Source organism: Solanum verrucosum, unplaced genomic scaffold (assembly GCF_900185275.1).
Source record: "Solanum verrucosum unplaced genomic scaffold, falcon-dt-bn FXZP01000113.1, whole genome shotgun sequence".
Lineage (NCBI taxonomy): Eukaryota > Viridiplantae > Streptophyta > Magnoliopsida > Solanales > Solanaceae > Solanum > Solanum verrucosum.
In genome coordinates this window covers 1,032,263-1,058,676 of record NW_026020105.1, presented here as the reverse complement: position 1 = coordinate 1,058,676, position 26,414 = coordinate 1,032,263, and the positions used below count along the sequence as shown (strand labels likewise).

The 26,414-nt window shown below is 36.3% G+C and overlaps 2 protein-coding genes across 2 annotated transcripts; both read right to left on the bottom strand.

The window, feature by feature from the left end:
• Positions 1-8,326: 8,326 nt before the first annotated feature.
• LOC125825254 (la-related protein 1C-like) lies at positions 8,327-13,251 on the bottom strand. Its single transcript, XM_049504601.1, has 6 exons — positions 12,567-13,251; positions 11,787-12,369; positions 11,563-11,701; positions 11,369-11,459; positions 9,620-9,691; positions 8,327-8,854 (listed from the first exon to the last, which is right to left on the bottom strand). Exons 1-6 carry the CDS (start codon positions 13,113-13,115, stop codon positions 8,558-8,560), a joined length of 1,731 nt encoding a protein of 576 aa, XP_049360558.1. The 5' UTR covers positions 13,116-13,251; the 3' UTR covers positions 8,327-8,557.
• A 4,124-nt stretch (positions 13,252-17,375) lies between these two features.
• Positions 17,376-26,114, bottom strand: LOC125825258 (la-related protein 1C-like). Its single transcript, XM_049504608.1, has 6 exons — positions 25,402-26,114; positions 24,637-25,216; positions 24,407-24,551; positions 24,213-24,303; positions 20,287-20,358; positions 17,376-17,992 (listed from the first exon to the last, which is right to left on the bottom strand). The coding sequence occupies exons 1-6, from the start codon at positions 25,792-25,794 to the stop codon at positions 17,768-17,770; spliced, it is 1,506 nt and encodes a 501-aa protein (XP_049360565.1). The 5' UTR covers positions 25,795-26,114; the 3' UTR covers positions 17,376-17,767.
• Positions 26,115-26,414: the final 300 nt, after the last annotated feature.

Below are 26,414 nucleotides of genomic sequence, written 5' to 3'. Positions count from 1 at the left end.
AAGTGAGTTGTGTGCCCAATTCATCATGTAATTTCCTCCAAAACTTGGATGTGAATTGGGTACCACGGTCTAAGATGATAGAAAGGGGCACCATATGCAACCTCACTATCTCATTCACATACACCTTAGCCAATTGTTCAGCATTATAAATTATTCTTATCGGAATAAAATGGGTTGACTTAGTCAATCTATCAACCACAACCGAAATAGAATCAAACTTCCCCAAAGTCTTGGGAAGACCAACCACAAAATCCATGGCTATTCTTTCCCTTTTCCATTCCGAAATTGGCATTCTTTGACAATTTTGACACTTTGCCACAAACTCCGCTATGTCTTTCTTCATGCCCAACCACCAACAAATTCGCTTCAGATCTCTATACATCTTGGTGACCCCCGGATGAATAGAATATAGTGAACCATGACACTCTGCCAACAATTTCTCAATCAAGTCATTACTCTAGGAACACATATTCACCCTTTGAAATTGAGCACACCATCCGTATCGAGAATGATCTTTTGTGCCTTACCAATCGCAGTCTTCTTTCTAAGTTCCTGCAAATTCTCATCTTCAAATTGCTTGGCTTTGATCTCTTCCATAAAAGTGGCCCTTACCTCAATACTAGCTAACACCTCACCTCTTTCTGAGATGCCCAATTGCATGAACTTAGACTCTAAGGTCTAAATTTCTTTAGCCAAAGGTCGCTTGGCTACACTTAAGCATACTTACCGCTTTTCGACTCAAAACGTCTGCCATTACATTAGCCTTGCCCGGATAGTATTGAATGGTCACATCATAATCTTTAAGTAACTCCATCCACCTTCGATGTCTCAAATTCAGAACATTTTGAGTGAAAATATGTTGCAAACTACGATGATCAGTAAACACTTCACACTTAACACCATAGAGGTAATGCCGCCATATCTTAAGAGCAAACACTACCGCTGCTAACTCTAAATCATGTGTCAGATAATTTCTCTCATGCACCTTCAATTGACGCGACGCATAGGCTATAACATTTTTATCCTTCATTAACACCGCGCCCAACCCATAATGAGAAGCATCACAATAAACTATAAAATCCTTACCTTCCACCGGTAATGCTAGAATATGAGCGGTGGTCAAGAGAGTTCTGAGCTTTCGAAAGCTCTCCTCACATTTTTCAGTCCATTCAAATAGTATCTCCTTTTTTGTTAGATTAGTCAAGTGTGTGGCGATAGAAGCAAAGTTCTTCACAAAACGACGATAATAGCTAGCGAGCCTAACAAAACTCATAACTTTTGTCACAAAGCTAGGCCTAACCCAATTCTTAATCGCCTCTATCTTTTGGGGATCTACCATTACCCATTCTTTTGAAATTACATGCCCCAAAAATGCAATCGATTTCAACCAAAATTCACACTTAGAAAATTTAGCATAAAGTTTTTGCTTCCTAAGAACACCCAAAATATTAATAAGATGGTTGACATGCTCTTTCTCACTTTTCGAATAGACCAAAATATCATCAATAAAGACTATAATGAACGAATCAAGAAATGGTTTGAACATCTCATTCATCAAACTCATCAAAGTTGCAGGCGCATTGGTCAAACCAAAAGACATAACAAAAAACTCATAGTGCCCATAGCGAGTTCTAAACGCCGTTTTGGGCACATCCTCAGGCCTAATTTTCAATTAATGGTAACCGGATCTTAGATCAATCTTAGAGAAAATTGATGCACCTTGCAATTGGTCAAAAATATCATATATTCGAGGCAAAGGATACTTATTTTGAATAGTGAGCTTATTCAATTGCCGATAATATATACACATTCTCATACTACCATCATTTATCTTAACAAACAAAACGGGGGCACCCCATGGGGAAACACTAGGACGAATAAATTCTTTATCAAGAAGTTCTTGGATTTGAGTCTTAAGCTCTCTTAATTTTGTCGGAATCATGTGATAGGGAGGGATAGAAATAGAGCGCGTACCAGGCTCTAAATCAATGCAAAAATCTATATCTCTATCCGAAGGCATATCAGGCAAATCATTAAGAAATACTTTCCTGAACTCAGACACCACATGAATATACTCAATGGATGGAGCCTCAATCTCAACATCTCTAATATGAGCCAAATAACCCTGCTTTACCAGTTTACTAGCCCGAATGGAGGATATAATCTTAGCTTGCTTAGGCTTGTACACCCCTTCCCACTTTTATTTTTCCCTTCCCAGAATTTCTAGAGTTACAGACTTAGTATTACAATTAAGCACAACATAATAGGGGGACAACCAAGTCATGCCTAAGATTATATCAAAGTCAATCATATCCAAAATCACTAAATCAGCCCAAGTCTGAAATCCCATAAACAAAAAAGGACAAGCACGATAAACATGGGTAACTATGACTGACTCTCCAACTGGGGTAGAAACACGAATAGGGGCATCAAGAATATCACAAATCATAGTAAACTCTAAGGAAAATTGCACAAATACATATGAGTAAGTAGAACCCGGATCAAACAACACATTAGCCATCCGATCACAGACAAGAATAGTACATGTGATCACCGCATAAGACGCCTCCGCCTCATTCTTTCCCATAACACTGAACCCTATCATCATGACGAGCCACTTCCCTGCCTGGTTGCGTGTTACCCCTACCTCCGTTACCATTACCATTTCCTCTACCTTCACGACCTCATTGATTATTTCCCTGCCCACCTTGTGGACGCCGTCAACCATTATTACCATTCTTTGTGGGTACCACTGCTCTAGATTGTTGTTATGCGGAATCTAACACACGTGGTGGGGACAATCTCTCCTCATATGCCCAGGTTCTCCACAGTTGTAACAAGTACGATCAAAAGATGGTATGCCGCCCGTCGAAGGCGCGACTCACTGGCTATTCTGAAAATTATGAGATGGAGTTTCTGAGTAACTACTTATAGAGGCGGGCATAGCGGACTAAATTGGCTTGGCTGTGAGCGTTGGTCTTCCAGACCCCTTGGAATAAGAACCTTGAAAGTTACCCGAGTTCTTTGCCCTTTTTGCCCACGCCTTAGCTTAACTGTCACGCTTCACCCCCTCCACTTTCTTAACATAACATGTTACCTCATTGAAGCTCCTCCCTGCAGAAGTCATATGAACATATAATACTTGCAACTCAGAATTCAATCCTCTAATAAATAACTGAATGATCTCCTCCTCTGTAGTCACCAACTGCGTAGCATATCTAGACAAATCATAGAACTTGGCCTCATAAGCAGCCACAGTCATACCACCTTGCTCCAAAGCAATAAACTTATCTTTCTTGCGATCCCTCAAAGTCCTAGGCACATATTTCTCTAGAAACAGAGCATGAAATTGGGTCCAAGTAAGTGGAGGTAAAGCAGAAGATCTACATTCCATATAAACTCTCCACCACTGCTCAGCCTCACCTTAAAGTTAGAAAGAGACAAACTCAACCCCATGCTGATGAACAATACCCAAATTATGAAGCCTCTCATAGCAATCCAGAATGAACTCATAAGCATCCTCATTCTCAGAACCAAGAAACACATGAGGCTTTAGCTTCAGAAACTTAGTCAACATTTCATGCTCATTACCAGTCATAACAAAACCCAACAAAGGACGGAAGAAAGCATCATTACCCCTAGTCCCACCCACCTTGGGCGCAGTGCTAGTAACAGGAGGATTAGTAGGAGCTTGAGTTGCTTGAGCAGAAAGAAGCACTCCATGACCAACCAATCCCTTTAAGAACGACATGATCTATTGAGCTAACACTGGATCGAAAGGAGGAACACATGTAGTCTCAGCCTGCACCTCTCCCTCTTGTCCCAAATCCTCAACATCAACATCAATATTCTCATATATCTCTTCATAATGGACATGAGGGTTCTCATTCATAAGAGCATTCTCATCAAGAGCTCTATTTCCAGCAGGTTCTACTCTTCCATGGCCTCTACCCCTATCTCTTTCTTTACCCCTGCCTCGACCGCAACCTCTCGCTGTAGATTCCTCGACCAGAGCATTGACGGGAGCTACGAGCCTAACGTCGTTGAATCTAGTATTAACCATCTGCGAACAGAAGAGTGAAGGAGGTTAGATACTAATTTGAATCGCCAGATACTAATTGGAATAAAATCATAGCACGAAAGGAGACAAGAGAAAAATAGAGATTTCCTAAAGTCTTATTGCCTCTCGAAGAAAAGTAAAGGGGTCCCTGTACCGTTCTGTGAGACTCTACTAGACTCGTTTTGGTACATCGAGATCAACGACCCTAGGCTCTGATACCAACTTTGTCACGACCCAGACCGTCGTGATTGGCACCCACACTAACACTCCGGTGGGAGAACCACTACTACAACCCAACCAAGCAAATAATCTAAAAACTAAGGCATTTAAATCAAATACTAAGGAAAATAAAAATAGAGTTCTCATAAACTCTAACAAAAGTCTAACAATAATAACTAACAATGCGGAAGAATAACCTAGAACCTGAAAGTCAATGTACCAAAACATTCTAACAATGAACCAAGTCTAAACAAGAAAGTGATACAACCCCAACTAATGAGCTAATCAACTAGCTAAAATAAATGTCTAAGTCCGAAAATGGTGGACATAGACGAAAGAGTATTCCATGGCAGCCCGAAAGAATAGGTTCACCCTTGAATTCGAATGATCACTGATCTTCTAAGCGAGGTCTGTCAATAGCCGCTTGATGATGCCCCATACTCAACAAAAATAAAAGCAAGTGCAGAATCAGTACACAACCACAGTGTACTGGTAGAATCACGCAGTTATCCTACTAGTGCAACATAAACAAGTCAAACAACATTATAATCACATGCATATATATCAACAAATACAATATTATCAGCATTCACGAACAACGAACAACGAACATTTATATGTCAAATCATTAGTCCTCTTATGGAACCCAAACCCAAACAGTTAGCATGCCGGAACGTGGCAACCGATCCCATATTTATGCTGGAACGTGGCAACCGATCCCAAAGTTATGCCGAAACTTGGCAACCGATTCAAGTTAGTTATGTCGGAACGTGGCAACCGATCACATTCACACACCATAATCACAATCACAAGTATATCATCAAGATCATACATTTAAGTCATGATTTCATGGCATTCATCAATTCTCTATCTCATTTACAACAAGTGTAATCAACACTGCAACATTCATACATATACAAGTATCATAATGAAGCAAAAACAAGCATACATCACACAATCATAAAATTACAACCATCACCTACCTTGAAATAAGCTTGAAACCCTAAGAAACTTGATTCTTCCCTTTCCGGATTCGTTCCGCTTGTTCTTGGTCTACAAACAATCAATATAATACGGGAATCAATAAACAATCACTAATTACCAGAATTACTAACAATTCTATGAATCCTAGATCAAACCCATGATCTCAATTATCCAATTTAAGGTTGTTTCCACCATAAAATCTATATAAAAAAAAAACCCCATCAATATTCACCCATTCTATTACGTTTTATGGATCGAAAAATGGATTCGGAGAGTGAAAAGTTTACCTTTAGCCTCAAGAATGGTGAAAAACGAGTATAAGTCGACTAGGGGTCGTTCCTTTAGCTCTAAAAGTCAAAAAGTGCATAATGAGGTCGTTTAAGGGTTTAATAACCACTTTAATTCGCGTCAGGCCCGCCACAGTGGCGACGCCAGAGCAGCAAAAATCCCCGCCAAAGCGAAACATAAAGTTATTTCAAGAACTCCAAAATTCTCATTTCATAACACACCTCTAACCCACGACGCTCAGTAAATACCATTTACGTTAAGATCGATTCCGGGAGTTCTACTCGCCCGAATTCAATTCCGTAAAGTCGTACGGATTCCTTAACGAGTTATCTAACTACTCATGTAATCACAATCATAAATGATTCACCCGATTGTTACCAGATTTCCCTACACCTCAATGACTCCGATTTCGTCCAAATCTGGACAAGGTTGGAAAAATCCAAATACTACAAAAAAAGTTTTCCGGCCCCAAATTTTCCCCCGTTGGCTTTTCTATAACGACGGGAACAGGTCGTTACATTGAGTGATGCATTCGAAACTGAGACGTGATGTATTCAAAACCGAGACACAATGTATCAAGATATTTTGAGATGTATCTGGATTTCATCAAATTTAAGAGATTTTTGTAATTTAGAAAAGAAAAAAGATAAAAATATAATTAGTTCTTAACACTATGAAATTCGTTTTAAAAATCCCCAAAAAAGTAGGAAGTGGCCTTTGTTATTGGTCAAGATGAAATCAAGGCATATCGACAATGGAATGAGTGTGGTCATGACTCATGAGATGAGTGAATGGAAATAAAAATGAAAATGATGGCTACTCTGTTGTGAATAGAAGAAGCACTACTAAAATTAGTGTAAAAATCGAGGATCGAAATTAATGGAATTCCTCAAATATTTTTAAAGAATAACTAACGTCAAATTGATGGATTGTACATCATTAGTTTGATTTGGGTCGGTGCCTAAAAATTGATGAATAAAATCGGTTAAAATTGAGAGACAACTGAAGGAGTATGTCACTTTTAATAAATTAAAAAGTAACATAGAACTTTTTAAAAAAAATCGAAGGATAATGTTAGTTTTTCAGAAATATATATAAAGAAAATGTAATTACTAGGAATAAAATCCAAGTATTTACTATGACATTGAACAATTCTCTGCTACTAAACTACACATACTCTTTAATTGAATATTTTTATTATTTTTGTTTTAATTTTTGAATGCAATTATGCGCTTCAAAAACTTATGGAGTCTTTAGGTTTAAGTAAAAAATAATAAAATTTGAGGGACTCTCATTGATTTTCTTTCAAAATAAAATTTAAATCTTTTTTATAATTTTTGTGCAGGAAAACAAATCGACAAGGGTTCATCGATTTTCATCAAAAAATAACAAAACCCACGAATTTGGTCGGTTTTTCAACTGCACCTATTGATTATAGGTTTGCAAATGGTACAGTTTAAGAGGTTATTTTATGATATTTATACCTTATCGGTGTTTTCAGTTATTTTATGATATTACCATATCGTTGTTTTTTTGGTTATTTTATATAACCAAATTAGACTTTTGAAAATCGCTCCATGATTTTTGTTTTTCTTCAATATCGGTATGGACGGTTAATTTCGATATTTCTAATATATATATATATATATATATTTATAAGTTAAAATATGCTATCATATCTACCTGTATATGATTTTGGAAAAAAAATTCCAGATATTTGTATAATTCTGTTGTTTTATAAGTGAAGAAAACAAGAATAAAGATCCATCTCATTGTATTATGATAGTGTAAAACAATATTAAGCAAAGACAACATAATTTAGATCACACGTACAAAAAGAAATCAATCAAACTGAAACTCAAAAACGGAGTCTACTTAAGTATTCAATAAAAGAAATTTAAATCATAAGAGAGAAACAATATAATTAACACTCAAAGTCCTAACACCTTCTAACTTGTAGCTTGTTAGAAGGTGTTAGGACTTTGAGTGTTAATTATATTGTCACTTCCATTATCTTTAAGTCTAAATCAATGATTTTAACAATTTGTTATTTTAAATCATATATTAGTTGATACAACTCAATATTTTTTTATTAAATTTTATAAAATATAAACCTAGCTAATTATTCGGCACAATCATAAATTTATATAAAAATAGTCTATTTTATTAAAAGAAACCTAAAAATCAGTTCGGAGCGATTTGATTCAGTCAACTTTTAAAAAAACCATTGGGCAGCGATGAAATTCGATCTCAGTACCATTTCCCATTTCCCCTTCGCTGATCACACAAAGACATTCATTAACCAACCAAAACCTTTTTACATGTTTTAACTTGTATACCTACTACTATCAGGTAAATAACAGATACATCAATAACATATCCCCAATGCACACAAGTATTTCTCATTACAAAGAAAAGAAACCAATACATCACAACCAAACATAAAGATTGCTTATTAAGTTTTGCAAGGGCAACAAATGCCTCTTTTTTGAAAAGGTATAATAATAAATATAAGAAAAGAGTCAATGGTGGTGCTATGTTTGAAACAAATAGAAAGAAAATAACAAGATAAATGTGCCCACGAGCATTCACAGCACAACAGCAGATCATTCATTCTCTCTGCTTCTCAGGAAGAAAAAAAATAATCAGAAGCCAGCAATTCCATAACCTTTACCTCCGCCAAAGATATGTAACCTAGGCCCCAAAGGCTTTGGTTTTAAAAATAATGCTGAGAGGCTGCATGGGGAAGTAGAATCAAAATTCCCCGTGCCTGTATTAATAAATAACCACGACAGACAAACAACGTAACATAAAGGAAAAGAAAATACTTATCCCAACAAAATCAAGCTGCCAGCTCAAAAGACAGTATAATCCTGTTCTCTTTTATTCCCTGTCTAATTCCTTCATGAGACGCCATTGTCAACAGCAACAGTAAAGACTAAACTCATTGATGGCTCTAAGAAGCACAATAGCCACCAACCCTGGGGCCACAAAACAGTTAACTCTTTAACTTGGATTTCCAACCGGCATTGGCTGCCAATGTTGACCACCAGCTTGTCCGGCCATCTCATTGCCAAACTGCTCAGATGGAGTACTTAATTCAGCAGATGATGATCTACTAAGATGTGCTTCGGCATTTCCATGTCTTACAGTCTTATCATCAAATGCAACACGTTGGAAATTTTCTACAAGTAAATCAGGAGTAGACTTTTGTAGAGATTGAGGATTTGACACGGTTGAATTTTGAACCGATGGCGGCAGGAGCCAATGAAACCATTCATTTCTCCGCCTTAACTTTTCACCCTGCAACACCAGGAATAAATATTTTCGAAACTGTAACAGTTTTTGAGGCAAATACTATACAAATACTCTTAAAAGTGCTCCTAGTTATGAAACACTAAATGCCTAAATAGGCCCATGCAAGAGTAGACGCAAATACTACCAAAGTATTTTCATGGTTGGGCCATCAAGCAATTTCCTAGTTCTGAACATCTCAATCAGCTCAGGACATCAGCAAACAAACACTATATAATTCAAACAGCAGCAACTGTGAACGTAGGACACATTAACAAGGATGAATTACAAATCATAATTTTGTTTCTAGAAGACCAACGTCAAAGAACATGGTGGGCAATGCATAAGGCTATTGAATTCTTAAAAATCATTTACAAGGGTAACAGACTCTAGGTGTACACAAGACTCCGTGCTCACATCTCTAACGTCTTCAACAAGTGCTCCATTATTTAGCAACACAAGCACTTCGCCAAAAACTCAAATAACACATAGTGAACCCTTTCTTTTTGGCCAGAGAAAGTAGAGACTAAGGGGTCGTTTGGTTGGGAACAAGTTTATCCTGGGATGACTTATCCCACCATGTATATGGGATAGCTTATCCCACCACTATGGTCTAAATGGTGGGATAAGTTATGCCAAACATGGCAACCAAACAAGACACAAAAATTTTATCCCATCACTATTTTCTTATCCCATGACTATTTATTTTTATCCCTCACACCAAGCGACCCCTAAAAGTCTAAAGAGACCACAAACCACATATAGAAAGGATACCTGCACTTCTACAACAGTAGAGAACCTCACAGCATTCAGTATCAATTGTATATTATCTGTCAATTCCATTACCTGCAAAAATGAAAAAAGTGGTTCTTATCTTAAAACTGTTCGACGTATTTAATTGCATAAAATGAAATGTGGAACCATAAATCGATATAAGAGTATTTTTCGGTCTTCATTTTTTTTTTATTACATTCAACTAATTTCATTTAGACTCCGTATTGTTCACAAAATTTCAGGTTTTCTTTTTCATCTCTGTTTACTCGACAATCTCCACAAGCACAAATTCCGCTTCTTATATGACCAAAATTTCTTTCACAAACCACCTATGCCCTCTATTAGAATAGGAATTCATTAAAAAAATGATTTTATTGTATAGTGTACAACCGGTATGTACAGAAATTTGGCAGGCCAAAATAGGCCAAGTTTATCACAGCAAACAAAGTTACCACAAAAAGAATGCTAAAGGCATGCATGTAAGTGAGGTTACTCTGAGATATACAGAAGAACCATTGATCTAAAAGGATATCTACAGACTTCTCCATCCACCTTCAACTCGGCCCCGAAAGTATAATCATCCAACGTATGTCACTGTGATGCAGCAAAAATTTCAAAGAACTATCACAAACAACATAATTATACAGATAGAACACCAGCTGTTGATCTCCATTTTCATCAAGTCCTCAATACATCTCTTCACTTCCCACATATTTAGACAACCCTTCATATGATTCTAAGCTGTCAATATCTTTGAGGTAAGATTGCCTTTTTAAGTTAATACTCCTTGGACAACAACAATTCAACAAAAGCAGGCTGGACCCTACAACCTACTGTGGCCAGATCACCTTGTAGCAGGGAACATTCACATATTGCACTCATTACCATCCCATCAAACAGGCACTCACTTCACATTGCACAGTTATAACATTATACATAGAAGTTAGAACATTGGTTAATCCAGCAATTTGATGTACAAACAGTCATTTCTTGTGCTGACATGACTTTCTGCTCATGATGCATAAGCATTTCAATCTAGTGAGTAGTGACTCCAACTCCAAATAATTACAATGAGCATTAATACTTGGAAAGAATATCTGGACAAAGCCCAACATGACATAAATTATACCATAGAATGATCAAATCCACTCATTTGCTTACAACTACCTGGTCATATCATGGAACTGTAGAAGAAAGAGGGACAAGATCATGCAACTCTACAAGCGTTCCACCCCGACTAGTTCGGATAATGCAGGATTTTTTCCTAAGGAAGGAGTTAATTTTACCTTTTTTCCTCCAGTAAAACTTGTAACAGAGAAAAGGCAACAACGATAAGAGAGATAGAGAATTAGAGACCGGGAGACCTCCAGTTGAAATGAACTACTAACTACCATGGCTCTCTCCCACTGATTTTTTTAATAAGAGTATGGATCTCTCTCACGGATTTTTATGCCCAAATCTTGAAAATAACCCTAAGAACCTCAAAAACAAGTTGTTACAGAAGACTAAGGAGACTCACCCTTGGCACCAGAAAAAAAGTACAAACAGAGAAGGAAACTCCAAAGGATCAAGTACAAAAACATCATATCAGGATGTCTGTCCATTAACCATGCTCAGCAACACTATTAACAATACCAGCAATAACGTGAATTAATATGTGGGGATGCTTTTTCAAAAGCATGAGCTACTAATACACCTGAAAATATTAGCCATGAACTAAGGGTCAAGAGAACACTCCAACCAACTCACTTTCTTGAAGCCTGCGATTAGTGTAACCGGAACCCATCCATGTTCATCCATGTTCTGTCGCAAGAATGTGTCCTTAATTAAATTCTCATTACTGCAACAAAATTTAGGGACAAGACGACTTTAGAATACCAATACAGTTAAGGCAGCCACTAAATAAGAGCAATTACAAGCAAATAGAACAAAGATGTATCTACCTGAAATAATAATCCATCTGGTTCACTATTCTAGTATGCAACTGGGTATCTGGAACATGAAAGAAGGGCACAGGAGAAAACATAGGCCCTCTGAATGAATCAGGGAATGGACCTGGCAAATAAAATACCGATGGAACTTCTGCATATTGGTTAAAGTATCAGTAGGGACACAAAATGGGGTTTAATAACTCAGAAAAAAGATCTCGATAAGTAAAACATCTCACTAGAGTAAACCATGGGAGGTCGATAGGGCTGCACAGGAATGGGCGTTGGTATAAAAGGTGGAGACGTATGAGGTGGGGCCCCCATATATGGCCTAGCTGGACCTCTGTGCGGCTGCATGTGTGCATCCCTATTCACCCAACCTCTGTGAGGTTTCAAATCCTGATTTCGACGTTCCTGATCACGCCTACCCCCGTAACCATTCTGATATGTGCCATCTCCACGGGGAAGTGGACCAACATTGCCCCTCCTATTTGCATTTCGTTGATGTTGGTGGTCAATTCCACCATGTGATTGAGCTCCAAATCCTCCCCATTGTCCACCATCCCTATGACTATAATCCCTTGAAGAAGACTCAACACCAGAATTACCTGTCTTCCCAGAATTATTAAGGACTGTTTCCACCTCAAAACCTTGGGCCTGCTGTGGAGAAAAGACACCATTCGCTGATGCATTATGGTTTGAATTACCACCACCGCGCTTCATAGACCTTTGGCGGCTGGGTACAACATGGTTCAGCATTGTATCAGGGTTTACATTGTTAGTATTAGCTTGCCTATGAGAAGCTGATGCCATCCCGGGGTCCTAGTATGTGCAAGCATAACCAGACAAATAAATGATCAATATATTGGACACATGATAAAACGAGAGCCAAGCAGCAGATAGAGCAAAAACAACCGCAATTAGTGCACTTCAATCCTAAGGTAGTTTGTATCAGCTATATTAATCCTCAATTCCAAAAATCAGTTAGAGAAAAGTAGCATTGAGGAATGTGGAATAACCTGTGATAGAGAAACTGATCTAGACTGAGTTTTGAGTAAATCAGAAGAAGAAGAAGATAATTTAGGTGAAGCCTTGGTGGAGTCAGAGAGAGCAGGCCAAGAGACAGCACCCATAACAGGACTAAGATCGGCTGCACCATTTGAGGGTTTATTCCAAGCCTGCTTTTTAGCCCCATTGCCGTTGGTGCCGTCACTGCTTCCATTATCGGAGTTCTCAATCTGAGCTTCTGTAGTGGCATCTAACGAAGACGCACTATCGGCTTGTTCAGGAGGCGAACAATCAGAGGAGTGAACGTCTTGCTCACAAGACCCCTGAGGAGAAAGTGGAGGTGAAGAGGAGGTCACCGCAATGGTAGATTCTGATTCACCAATGCGAACAACCTGCTTCCATGGAGAGGAAACGTCACGCGTGGCTGATGATCGCGGAGACTCCTGTTGGCGGTTGGAACCGCCGGTTTCCGATGTAGTATTCCGGTGAGAGTTATGAACCGGGCCAGTAGTAGATGTAGCCATAAAAACTAGGGTTTGTTTATACGGAATCAAAAACATCCAAAAATCGAAGACGGCTTCTAATTAGTGTTTCTATACCTGAAAATCCTTTAGTTGATTGACTATTCCTAAACAACAAATAAACAAAATATTGAATCGATCAAAATTTTCTACAGAGCCTAACAGATTTAGCATTAAAATATACCAGAGGAATCGATGAATGCAAATAAAAGTTACAGTGTATAACTGATTATAAAAACAATAAAATATGATCTTGACGATCACTGTGCTCAACACCAGAGCTCCAAAACAAACAAACAAACAAACAAAGAGCAGAGAGAGACGAGCTTTCTCTCTCCTTTTTCTCTCTCCTCCCTATGCTGTATTTTCTTCTTTGCTTAGCAGTAGAGAAACCCCTACCCTAAAGTTCTACTTGCACTGAAAAAGTACTTTCACGGTCTCCAAGCTGGCAATTAATCCCTTCGAGTTTTTTTCGCGTGAGGTATAAGGCATCTCCAATTCAATTCTCTATTTTACTCTTTAAATATAAAAAATTTTATTTTTTCAAACAATCAATTCCAATTCAATTTTCTATTTTATTCTCTAAAAATGAATTTTTTTCTCTCTCCTCAATATTATATTATTATTTCTATTTCATTCTTATTTTCTTATTTCATAATATAAATCTTTTATTTCTTTTTCCCAAATAATTACTTTATATAATTTTTAATGTCATATAAAATTATTTTTTATTCTAAATTTTTAAATAACATAAATTGCAAGAAAATATAATATAATACATAAATTAGGGGACAAATTCAAATAAAAGTGATATACAATTACATAAACACTCAATTTTCAAAATTATTACGTTACTCGTATAAATGCTCTATTAATGCATTACGGAGTTCAAAATGAGCATTTTTGTCCTTAATTTTTTTATGTCTAGCTAAAAATTGTTCAAACCGGAGATTTTCATCTATCACCATTTCTATAGTTGGAGTTGGAGCCTCTACGGTATCTTGAATAGGTGCATTGAGATCACGTTCATCCTCAATTATCATGTTGTGCAGTATAATACATGTAGTCATTATATCATGTAGCACTTCCTTTCTCCAAAAACGTGAGAGTCCTGCAATAATTGCAAAACTCCGAATGCACGTTCAATATCTTTTCGACATGATTCTTGTTTCATCGCGAAATATTTCTTTTGTTGGGAATGAGGATCACGAATAGTTTGAACAATTGTAGACCATTTAGGATATATACCATCAGCTAAATAATAACTCATATCGTATACCATCACAACTATAGTCACAACCACAATCACAATCGCAACAATTCTCGGAATCATATCCTAATTTTTTTCTGAATAGTGCTAAATCTGAAAACGACCTGCCGGATTTCTAAATTATTGTTGTGATCAATTAATTATTATGTTATGTATTGTATTTTATCTTGTATTTAAATTATTATGTTATGTATTATATTGTATTGTTATCTTGTATTTAAATTATTATGTTATGTATTGTATTGTTATCTTGTATTTAAATTATCATATCATGTATTGTATTTATAAATTAAATGTTTTCATCTTGCCATTTTAATTTTGTGTATTCTTTATAATGAAAATTAATAATAAAATAAAATTTTATTATTCACGAAAATTAGAAAAAAAATTAAAATACTATTAGTTTGAAATTAAAATAGTATATATTAAATAATATTTAAAAATATTATATTACATTTAAAAAAGAATTATGAATATTAGATATTTAATTAATAGAATTATATGTAAAATAATATGTTAATTAGAAAGTAATAGAAATAATAATAAAATAATGAAAAAGTAAAATAGAGAGTGTGAATAGTAGTTCTCCAAATTTGGAGAACTACTATTCAACTCTCTAAATTTAAAGAATAGAGGGTGATTTGGAGGTGGGTTGGAGTGTCCATTCTCTACTTTACTCTCCAAATATAGAGTATGGAGAGTAAAATAGAGGTGGGTTGGAGATGGTCTAAGGTCAAAAATAAAATATAGAATTACTTTATTCTTGTTTGAAGATATTAGCTATTTTTTAAATTACTTATTTCAATACTTATAATATAGAGATAAATTTTTTTGATCATCATGATGTTTTGGCTAATTTACTCGCACCTTAACTAATTTCATGAAATATAAGTACCATCTATCAACCAAAGCTAGGACTAGGATAGATGGAAAGAATCACTTAGTGCCGCTTTTTTTATTGTCTCTGTTGAGCTTTGGAGCTAAGACATCATGATTTTCAATCACTTCATTAACCACTAGACGTGCTCGAGATAATTAATCACATGATAACATGTTCTCAAACAACCCCTTTAGAGTCTCGTTTAGCAGTCGGATAAGAAACACGTTATTTATGTATTGATTTTCGTATTATTTATACAACGTTTGATAGGTATAGGAAGATAAGAAATAAGTTATTAAGCATGAAATGAGTTAACTGTCAAAAACACACATATAGTATCCCTATTATTTTTAGCTTCATATCTAAACTATTGAGAGTGTGAAAACACACCTAATCTATCACTCATTAGTTTGAATAAAAACACCTCAATACTGATTGGACCAAATGTGTGCACACACATGCTCAAGCGCGTTTGGCCCAAAATTTCGTTCATGTGACTTTTTTTTGTTTGCTGACACTTTTTTTATTAAGTGTCAAAAACACATTCAAACTATCTAATTATTTTTAGTTTCATACCTAAATTATTGAAAGTGCAAGAAACACACCTCAATGTTGATTGGACCTTAAATTTTTCATCCACGTGGCTTCCTTTTTTTTTTTTTTCCTAACACATTCTTTTTCTTAAATTTTCAATTGATTTTTAAAAAGTAAAGTTATGTGTTTCTATTTATATTTTTAATCGGAACTGTTACATGTGTTAGTTATGTCTTGTCACAAAAAAATTATTTTTCACGTGATAATTTTTTATTTTAAAAAGAGAGTTGATACACATACCATTACATATTACTTGAGGTATGTTTCTCCCACATCTTATAGTTTTAAGTATAAAACGAATAGTGTATTTTTGACACTTCACTCGTACACATGATATTAACTAATACATGAATAATTAATTCCTCCATAAAATGATACATAAATTCACTCATAACTAATTTTTAATATCTTCATAACTCTAACTAACTACCGCCTACCAAACGACCCCTTAGGACAAGTTTGGTGCAATGGATAAATTGAGATAATTTTGATTAAATTTTTAGTATCCTTAATTTTTGTTTGATTTTAAAGTGTGAAATATTTTATTTCAAGAATAATAGTTAGTATTGGATAAGCTATTTTTGTCTCTTGATAGAATAATAATTTTATGATAATAGATAAAATAATCAAAAAAATATATATCATCATGCTATCACAATGGTATGTCAATACACTTTGTTATATTTTAAGGTTTTGTATATCCTTATTGTCAATCTTTTGAGTTGAGTATGCCCTTAAAGCTAACGGATGAACACATAGCTTGTATTTGTTATCATTGTTCACTATCATCCTACCGTGAGCTTCTAATTCCTGAAAACAATTTACTTAAACAACCCCCTTTATCTAGGGCTAGGCTAGCTAGATAGTCGGTCAATTTATTTGAAAGTGTGTAATACTATCACCATTTATCCTTGCATGAGCCTCCATATTTCCTCTAAAATATTCACTACCTTCCATATTCTTAAGTAACAAAGAACCAATTTTTATAATCACATGAGGTTACTCTATATACTTTAAAGCATGTAAGAGTGTCATTGATTTTGCCTGAGTAGTAGTACTTGAAGGATCATCCATCTCCTTAGCCTGCCTGAGCTTGTATGATATCTCTTTTATTATTTCTCACACAGAAACTTCAGGGGCTTCTTCATGAATTTCCTATTGATGTTTCATACTTGTATTATATGAAATCTTTTTACATGTTTAACTTGTATAGCAGTAAGATAATCACGAATGATTCAATAAATCAACAGCACACAAGTATATATAGTTTCCTTACATAAAGATGCTTATTAAGTTTTGGCAAGGGAAATAAAAAGGTATAAATATAAAAAAAAGAGTCATCAATGGCGCTATGTTTGAAACAAACAGACAGAAATTACAAGATAATCATGTGCCCACAAGTCTTCACAGCAGATCCAGCAAGACCATTCTCCCTCCTTATCAGGAAGATGAAAAATCAGAAGCCAGCATAGCTTTCAGTAAGCTTCACCTCCTCCAAAGATAAAGTGACCTAGCCCCAAAGATTTTGGTTTTAAAAAATAATGCTGAGGGGCTGCATGGGGAAGTAGAATGCAAAATTCCCCCTACCTGTATAATAAATAACCATGACAGAGGAAAAACATAACATAAAAGGAAAACAAAATACTAAATCCCAAACAAAACAAGATATACATCCCAACAAAATCAAGCTACAAGCTTGCTTAAAAGTCATTATAATTCTATTCCCAATTCTGTTTCTTCTCTTTTATTCCCCGTCTTTTTCCTTCATGAGACGTCGTTGCCATCACCAAATGTAAAGACTAAACTCATTGATTGCACGAAGAAGCACAATAGCTTCCAACCCCTGGTCGACATAAAAGTTAACTCTTTTAACTTGGATTTACAACTGGAACTGGGCATTGGATGTGAATGTTGAGCACCAGGTTGTCCAGCCATCTTATTGCCACACTAGTTAGATGGAGTATTTAATTCAGCAGATGATGATCTACTAAGACGTGCTTCGACATTTCCATGTGTTACAGTCTTATCATCAAATGCAACACGTTGGAGATTTTCTACAAGTAAATCAGAAGTAGACTTTGGTAGAGATTGAGGACTTGACACGGTTGAATTCTGAACTGATGGCGGCATGAGCCAATGAAACCAGTCATTTCTTCGCCTTAACTTTTCACCCTGCAACACAATGAAGAAATATTTTAGAACCTGTAACACAGTTTTGAGGCAAATACTACCAGGGTATCCTAATTCAAGCATATCCACTATACTTTTCTTCTTTTTTGATGACCGTGGTGTCTGAGGCTCTGAGCTAGCTTTCACGCACCTCAACTAATTCCATGGGATACTTGTCACCAGGGGTAAATCTAGGTAGACCCTAGGGGGTTCACCCAAACCCTCTCGTCAAAAAATTACACTATATATATAACGTCAACTTCTGATTTTAATGGTATATATATTAAAATGAACCTCCTAAAAACAAAGTACAGGCTTGGCTCAATGATTAAGTGGTTCAAGATATGCCCCTAGGTCGCAGGTTCGAATCCCACGGGCAACATTTTTTCCCTGTTTTTAATGCTTTGGAAAATGGAACTTTTGGGCTTCGACCTTTTTCTTCTTTTTCATTATTTTTTCCTTTTATTCCATTTCTTCTTTTTAATTTGTTTTTGTTTAAATTTATTAGGCACATTCTTTTTATTTATTTATTTTATGACAAGGGAAACCCGCAACCGCTATCATTTGGGTGCGCACAGGGTAAAAACCCCGTTCCTATGCTATTCGCAAACCACACAGGAGAGGTAACCCGCACCAGGCAAGCCTGGTGCGACGAGCTCGACCCAGAAGGCAAACCCCTTGCTTTCGTTGGCAAGGGGTTTCGAACTTGAGACCTCCAACATGGAAGTCCCAAGCTCAAACCACTGGACCACCCCGAAGGGTTTTATTTTTTATTATTTTTATATCTATTATTCATGTTGTTTCAACATAACTCTTTTTCATATACTAACTTGAGAAAATCTTTTAAATATGATGAATTATATTTAACTTGAAATAATTTATTTTTTTAAAAAAAAGGTAAATTAGATGTAATTGAATGAAGAAACTTAAATATCGTCAACATCCCTTTTAAAATATTAATTTATAGAATTCATGAAATTTCTTTTATATTTTTAGTTCTATTTTAGAGGGATGGAAACTAAACTTATTTGATTTATTCGTTATTTGTCTTTTTTACAAATTATGACTAACCTAGTAAATTGAACTATATGAACTAAAAAAATTGACAATGCTATTTATTTATCTTCTGAATATGCATTATAATATTATAACTCTATTCTTAGACACTTTTAGAGAATCTTGACGATTTTCATAGTTATATGTAATTGAATGGATATTAATTTAAAAAATTTAAAAAGTGAAAACTAAAGTAAAACATTACAAAATAAAAGTATAAAAAACCACAAGAAATTTTAAGAATGCTCGATGGAGCATGATAAAAGTAGAAATAAATGTTTAATATGGTATGATAAAGTAAGTTAAATTTAGCATGATAAGGTAAATATATTTCTTCCCCGTCTCGCTTCCTTTTTCATCATTTAATTTTCACGCGTTTTAGGAATTAACTTATGTAATACAGTCGATCCGCTAAAATTCTTATCAATGTATTTTTGTCCTCGATATCTTTAATTAGTTTAGTATTTACTTTTATGAACCAATGAAATATTTATGATTCTTGTACAAAGAGCATGCCGAGGGGCTACTACGCTCACCGCACACTTGCATTACTACCTGAACTTCTTCTTTATACTTTGAACCCCCTGAGCAAAAATACTGGATCCGCCACTGCTCGTCACCTCCCACAAGCAATAGGTATCAAGTAACTCTGTCCACCAAAGCTTAGGGCAAATGAGAAGAATCACCTAGTATTTTTTGTCTCCGTTGGGATTTGAACTTAAAACCTCATGCCTCTCCTAGTTATGAAGCACTAAATGCCGAAATAGGCCATGCAAGAGTGTAGATGCAAATACTACCAAAGTAATTTCATGGTTAGGACATCAAGCAATTTCCTAATTCTGAAGCACTAAATATCTCACCCAGCTCCGGACATCAGCAAACAAACACTATACAGTTCAAACAGCAGAAGCTGTGAACATAACAAGGATAATACAACCCATAATATTGTTTCTAGAAGACCTACTTCAAAGAACATGGTGGACAATGCATAAGGTTATTGACTTCTTAAAAATCATTTACAAGGGTATCGACTCTAGGTGTACACAAGATTCCATGCTCACATCTCTAACGTCTTTACAAGTGCTCCATTCTTTTATAACACAAGCACTTCGCCAAAAACTCAAATAACACATAGTGAACCCTTTTCTTTTTTTTTTTGAAATTAGTGACCCCTTTCTTTTTTGCCAGAGAAAGTACAGACAAAGTCTAAAAAGACCACAAACCACATATAGAAAGGATACCTGCACTTCTACAACAGTAGAGGACCTCACAGCATTCAGGATTAGTTGTATATTATCTGTCAACTCCATTACCTGCAAACATGAAAATGTGGTTCTTATCTTAAAACTGCAACGTATTTTATTGCATATAAATGAGATGCAGAACCCAAAATCGAGATAAGAGTATGTTTTGGTCTACATTGTTTTATTAAGTACAACTAATTTCATTTAGAATCCGCATTGTTCACAAAATTTTGGGCCTTCTTTTTCATCTCTAATGACCTGACAAATTCCGCTTCTTATAGGACCGAAATTTCTTTCACAAAACACCTATCCCCTTCTGTTATAACAGGAAGTCATAAGAAAAAATGGATTTGACTGTATAGTGTACAACCATTGTGTACACAGAAATGACAGGCCAGAACAACCCAAGTTTTTCACGGCAAGTTACCACAGAAAGAATGCTAAAGGCATGCATGTAAGTGAGGTTGTACTGAATTATACTGAAGAACCGTTGATCTAAAAGGATATCCACAGACTTCTCGGTCCACCTTCCACTCAACCCTGAAAGATTAATCATCCGGCGCCACTGCCTTTGCAGCAAAATGACAAAAAGAACCATCACAATAACATTATTATACAGACAGAACACCAGATTGAACCAACATCATACAGTCCAGTGCAAACTCCTATACAGATCAGAATTCTTTATATCATCTTAGAATATCAGGTAATCAGCGCACTAGTATGTCAGAATACTTGAGTTAGTGTTAACTTCATCCCTCATCGTTGAAATATAAGATGTGAATTATATCGCATTATAAATAAGTGTCTTGTATTCCATTTTCATCAAGTTCTCAATACATCTCCACTTCTCACATATTTAGACCAGTGTTGTCAAAGGCGCGCTTTAAGCGCGCTTAAGCCCTGAAGCGAGGATCAAAACATGTTGAGCTTCGCCTCGCTTTATGTGCACTTCAATGTCGTCATCAAGGTTCCAAGGCAAACTTTTCCTTGCCAACGAGCCTCTTCTGAAGAAGTGACACTAAACAATTGACATTTCACTTTATCATAAAAAAATAATTTCTTTGGTCATATATATTTTTTTTTTGATGAAATAAGTTGTTGTATTGAGAAGGCATCAAGGAGGTGCTTGAAAGATTACAAATCAAATGGTTATAACTCCAAACAGTGCAAAAAAACAAGATCTGGAAGTTGAGAACCAAAAGCAAAAGGCTCAAGGCTGCTAAGGCGCTTAGAGGGAACTGATAAAATCTAGAAGGGGATGAATGATGCTATCATTTACCGGGGAAAGGTTGCTCCAGCTATAAATTCTTTGGTCATATATTTGTTATTAGTGTTTATGATTATTAGTCTTGGACTAAACATATATATTTGTATTTTTTTCTTCCTTTGCGCCTTTTTCATTAAAGCACAGGCTTAATTTGCACTTAAATCCCCAACGGACCTTAGAGTTTTTTTGCACTTTTCGTCATTGATAACACTGACTTAGACAACCCTTCATATGATTATCAGTTGCGATATCTTTGAGGTAAGACCGTAAGATTACCTTTATAAGTTATACTCCTTGGACAACAGAAGTTCAACAAAGGCAGCAAGGACCCTACAACCTACTATGGCCAGATAACCTTTAGCAGAAAACATTCACTTATTGCATTCATAACCATCACATCAAACAGGCAATCATAATAAAAGCATTTTGTTTAAGTGGCTCTGGAGATTAGCAGGATGAAGGAGTAGTCTGGATTAAAATAATTGAAGAAGTCTATGGCAGCAGACAAGGCTGGAATCCCCCCTTCAAATGGTCTATACACTAGGGAAAGAGATCTCCACATTATTGGCAGAGTTTCAACAATTTACTAGATTGGAGGTGGGAAATGGAGTGAAAATAGATTTTGGACTGACTTATGGACTGGTGATGAGTTCTTTTTTTTTTTTTTTTTGATGACGAGGGAAACCCGCAGCCACTACCCTTTGGGTGCGCACAGGGTAAAACCCCCACTCCTATGCAATAGCTCGCAAACCACATAGGAGAGGTAACCCGCACTAGGCAAGCCCGAGCGACGAGCTCAACCCAAAAGGCAAACCCTTGCTTTCAGTGATGAGTTCTTGAAACAAAAAGTTCCTCTTTTTTTAAGTTGTTGCAGTAACATAACAAAGATGGAGTTGTGACTGATTTTTATTCCAACACTGGTGGCAGATGAATTTTGGAAGGAATCTGAAAGATTGGGAAATTGAAGATTTTTGTCAACTACTCCAACTCAATTATACCCACATTGATCAGAGTAAAGGGGATTTACTAGTATGCATATCTAGTAAGAAAAAATCCTTTTAGGAATGAAGTGTTATTGCCTTCCAATGAAGCATACAGGATATTGGGATACTAGCTGGCCATGGAAAGGGATCTGGATTCTGGGGAACTAAAGCTCCTACTAATTGGTTCGATTGCAGCATGGGGAGCTTGCCTTAGTCGGGATAATCTTCAGAAGAAAGGTTTTGCACTAAGTAATATATGTTACTTATGTGAAGAAGAGTTGGAGACTGTGAATCACATTCCTATGCATTGCAGAATAGCTAGACAATGTTGGGAATTTCTTTTTCAGTATTTGTGGGATCTCTTGGATCATGCCTCAGAGTATGAAGGAATTATTGGAGAGTTGGCAGCACCAGAGAACACATAAAACTTTGAAGGAAATTTGGAGAATTATACCTTAGTGCATATTCTGGACTATTTGGCTAGAAAGAGAAAGAAGTAACACTTGTTTTGACGGGAAAAAAGACCATATTTCTAGAGTTCAAAACTAGTGTTTATATAATTTGTTTTGTTAGAGTAAAAGTAGTTGCATTGATATTTGATAATATAGATCAATATATGGACTTTCTGGAGTTGCTAGGGAGATGCTGTAATTGACTGTATGGATATTCTCAAATCTTCTGTAACTCTTGGTACCATCTTGGTACTTAGTCAACAAACCTTTACCTTATTAAAAAAAACATTATATGTAGAACATTGGTGAATCCAGTAATTTGATATGCAAACAGTCATTTCTTGTGCTGACCTACTCATGATGCATAAACATTTCAGTCTAGTGACTTCAAACTCCAAATTAATACAATGGACATTAATACTTGGAAAAAACATCTCAACAAAGCCCCATATGACATAAACTATACCATAGAATGATCATCCATCCAATTGCTTACAACTACCTGGTCATATCATAGACATGTCGAAGAAAGAGGGACAACACAAGATCATGCAGCTCTACAAGTGTTCCACTCCGCTAGTTCGGATAATGCAGGAAATTTTTTCCTCCCCAAGGAAAGAGTTAGAAGTTTTCATTAATTTGACCTTTTTACTCCTGTAACTAACAGAGGAAAATCAACAACGATAAGAGAGATAGAGAATTAGACACAGAGAGACCTCCAGTTGAAATGACTACTAACTACCCTGGCTATCCCCCACTGTTTTTCTTAATAAGAGTATGGATCTCCAGCTGATTCTATGCTCAAGTATGTCCTATTTTTTACTAATTTTATTATTGTGTTACCAAATCTTGAGGATAACCCTAAGGATTTCAAAACAAATTGTTACAGAAGACTAAAGAGGCTCACACTTTGCACCAGAAAAAAAAGTACAAACAGAGAAGGGAAGTCCAAAGGATTAAGTACAAAAACATCAGTTCCAGATGTCTGTCCCCCTTGTCTCCCCCTGTTTGAGGAGAAGATACCATTGGCATTTTCTAAGCCATAAAAAAAAGAGCAAAGACAATTAACCACGCTCGGCAACATTATTAAGATTTAAGAGTTACCAGCAATAACTTGAATTAATATGTCGGGATGCTTTTTCAAAAGAATGAGCTACTAATACACCTGAAAATATTAATCACAAACTAAGGGTCAAGAGAACACTCCAACCAACTCACTTTCTTGAAGCCTGCTATTAGTGTAACCGGAACCCATCCATTTTCATCCATGTTCTGTCGCAAGAATGTGTCCTTAATCAAATTCTCATTACTGCGACAAAATATAGTAACATTAAGACTTTAGGATACCAATACAGTTAAGGCAGTTACTAAATAAGAGCAATTACATGCAAATAGAACAAAGACATATCTACCTGAAATAATAATCCATCTGGTTCACTATTCTAATTTGCAACTGGGTATCTGGTACATGAACGAAGACAGGTGGCACAGGAGAAAGCATAGGCATTCTGAGTGGATCAGGGAATGGACCTGGAAAATAAAATACAGGTGGAACTTCTGCATATTGGTTAAAGTATCAGTAGAGACACAAAATGGGGTTTAGAAACTCAAAAAAAAGATCTCGAGAAGTAAGACATCTCACCAGAGTAAACCATGGGAGGTTGATAGGGCTGCACACGCATGGGCCCAGGCATATAAGGTGGAGACGTATGAGGTGGGGCCCCCATGAATGGCCTAGCTGGACCTCTCTGAGGCTGCATGTGTGCATCCCTATTCCCCCAACCTCTGTGGGGTTTCCAATCCTGATTTTGCCGTTCCTGATCACGCCTACCCCCATAACCATTATGATACGTGCCATCTCCACGGGGGTGTGAACCAACATTGCCTCTCCTATTTGCATTTCGTTGATGTTGGTGGTCATTTCCACCATGTGATTGAGCTCCAAATCCCCCCCATTGTCCACCATCTCTACGATTGCTATCCCTTGAAGAAAACTCAGTACCATAATTACCTGACTTTCCAGAATTATTGACTGTTTCCACCTCAAAACCATGTGCCTGTTGCTGAGAAAAGACGCCATTTGCTGATGCATTATGGTTTGAGTTACCACCGCCGCGCTTCATAGACCTTTGGCGGCTGGGTACAACATGGTTCAGCATTGTATTAGGGTTTGCATTGTTAGTATTAGCTTGCCTATGAGAAGCTGATGCCATCCCAGTGACCTGTAAGATCCACACATTTACATATAAATGAGCTTCTGGAACTATTAATTGATACATAGGTTGTTCTAGCATGTGCAGAGAGAAAAAACAACAGCAATTAGTGCGCTTGAATCCTAAGGTAGTTAACATCAAGTATATTAATTCTCAATTCCAAAAATCGTAGCAATGAGGAATGGGGGAATAACCTGTGTTTCAGAAACTGATCCATTGGACAGAGTTCTGAGTGAATCAGAAGAAGAAGACGATTTAAATGAAGCCTTGGTAGAGTCAGAGAGAGCAGGCCAAGAGAGAGCACCCATAACAGGACTAACATCAGCTGCACCATTTGAGGGTTTATTCCAAACCGTCTTTTTAGCCCCATTGCTGTTAGTGTCACTCTCAAACGCACAACCGTCCACTTGTTCAGAAAGCGAACAATCAGAGAAGTGAACTACTTGTATATTAGATTCTGATTGACCAATCTGAGCCCAGGGCGAGTAAACGCCACGCGCGGCTGCTTCTGATCGGTTAGACTGCTGTGGAGCAGTGTCAGCGGTAGTATTCCAGTGAGAATGATGGTTAATAGTAGATGTAGCCATTAAAACTAGGGTTTGTTATCGGAATCAAAAACTTTCAAAAGTGATGTCCCTAATTAATCTCGAATTAGTGTATCTATACTTGAAAATCCGCTGATTGACTATTCTTAAAGAAGAAATAAACAATACATATATCAAATCGATCAAAATTTTCTACTGATTAAGCATTAGAATGACATGAGAGAAATCGATAAACGGAAAGTAAAAGGTTAGAGGAGAGTATAAACTAAGCAACTAACGATGGTTTTGCCGATCAGTCCAGAGAGAACCCGTCTCTGTGTCTCTCTCTATTTTCTTCTTTGCTTAGCACTAGTGAAAAACCCAACTCACATTTGTTGTTGTTGTTGTTGTTGTTTTTGATGATTCATCAGAATATATTTACCAACTACCCTAGTCTTTTGGCAAGGACGGGCCTGTTTGGCAAATACCTATTTTGAAAAAGTATTTGGTTAATTATTTTTAAATGGAAGTAGAAGTAATTTTTCTATGACATAATACATAAACATGACATTTAACTTGGTTTCAGTGGACAACTATGACCTCTAACTTTTAGTGCGCACAAGTAGACATTTAAACTTGTATAATTTGAACAAGTAGATTCATGTATCCTACATGGCATAATA

Excerpts from the sequence above, each read along its gene's own strand:
- LOC125825254 (XM_049504601.1), bottom strand. The coding sequence starts at position 13,115 with ATGTTTTTGATTCCGTATAAACAAACCCTAGTTTTTATGGCTACATCT. Across the intron at positions 11,460-11,562 it reads CAGATGGATTATTATTTCAG|TAATGAGAATTTAATTAAGG; the intron begins GTAGATACATCT and ends ATTTTGTTGCAG. Across the intron at positions 9,692-11,368 it reads TAATCGCAGGCTTCAAGAAA|GTAATGGAATTGACAGATAA; the intron begins GTGAGTTGGTTG and ends TCATTTTTGCAG.
- LOC125825258 (XM_049504608.1), bottom strand. The coding sequence starts at position 25,794 with ATGGCTACATCTACTATTAACCATCATTCTCACTGGAATACTACCGCT. Across the intron at positions 24,552-24,636 it reads ACCTCCCATGGTTTACTCTG|AAGTTCCACCTGTATTTTAT; the intron begins GTGAGATGTCTT and ends ACCAATATGCAG. Across the intron at positions 24,304-24,406 it reads CAGATGGATTATTATTTCAG|TAATGAGAATTTGATTAAGG; the intron begins GTAGATATGTCT and ends ATTTTGTCGCAG.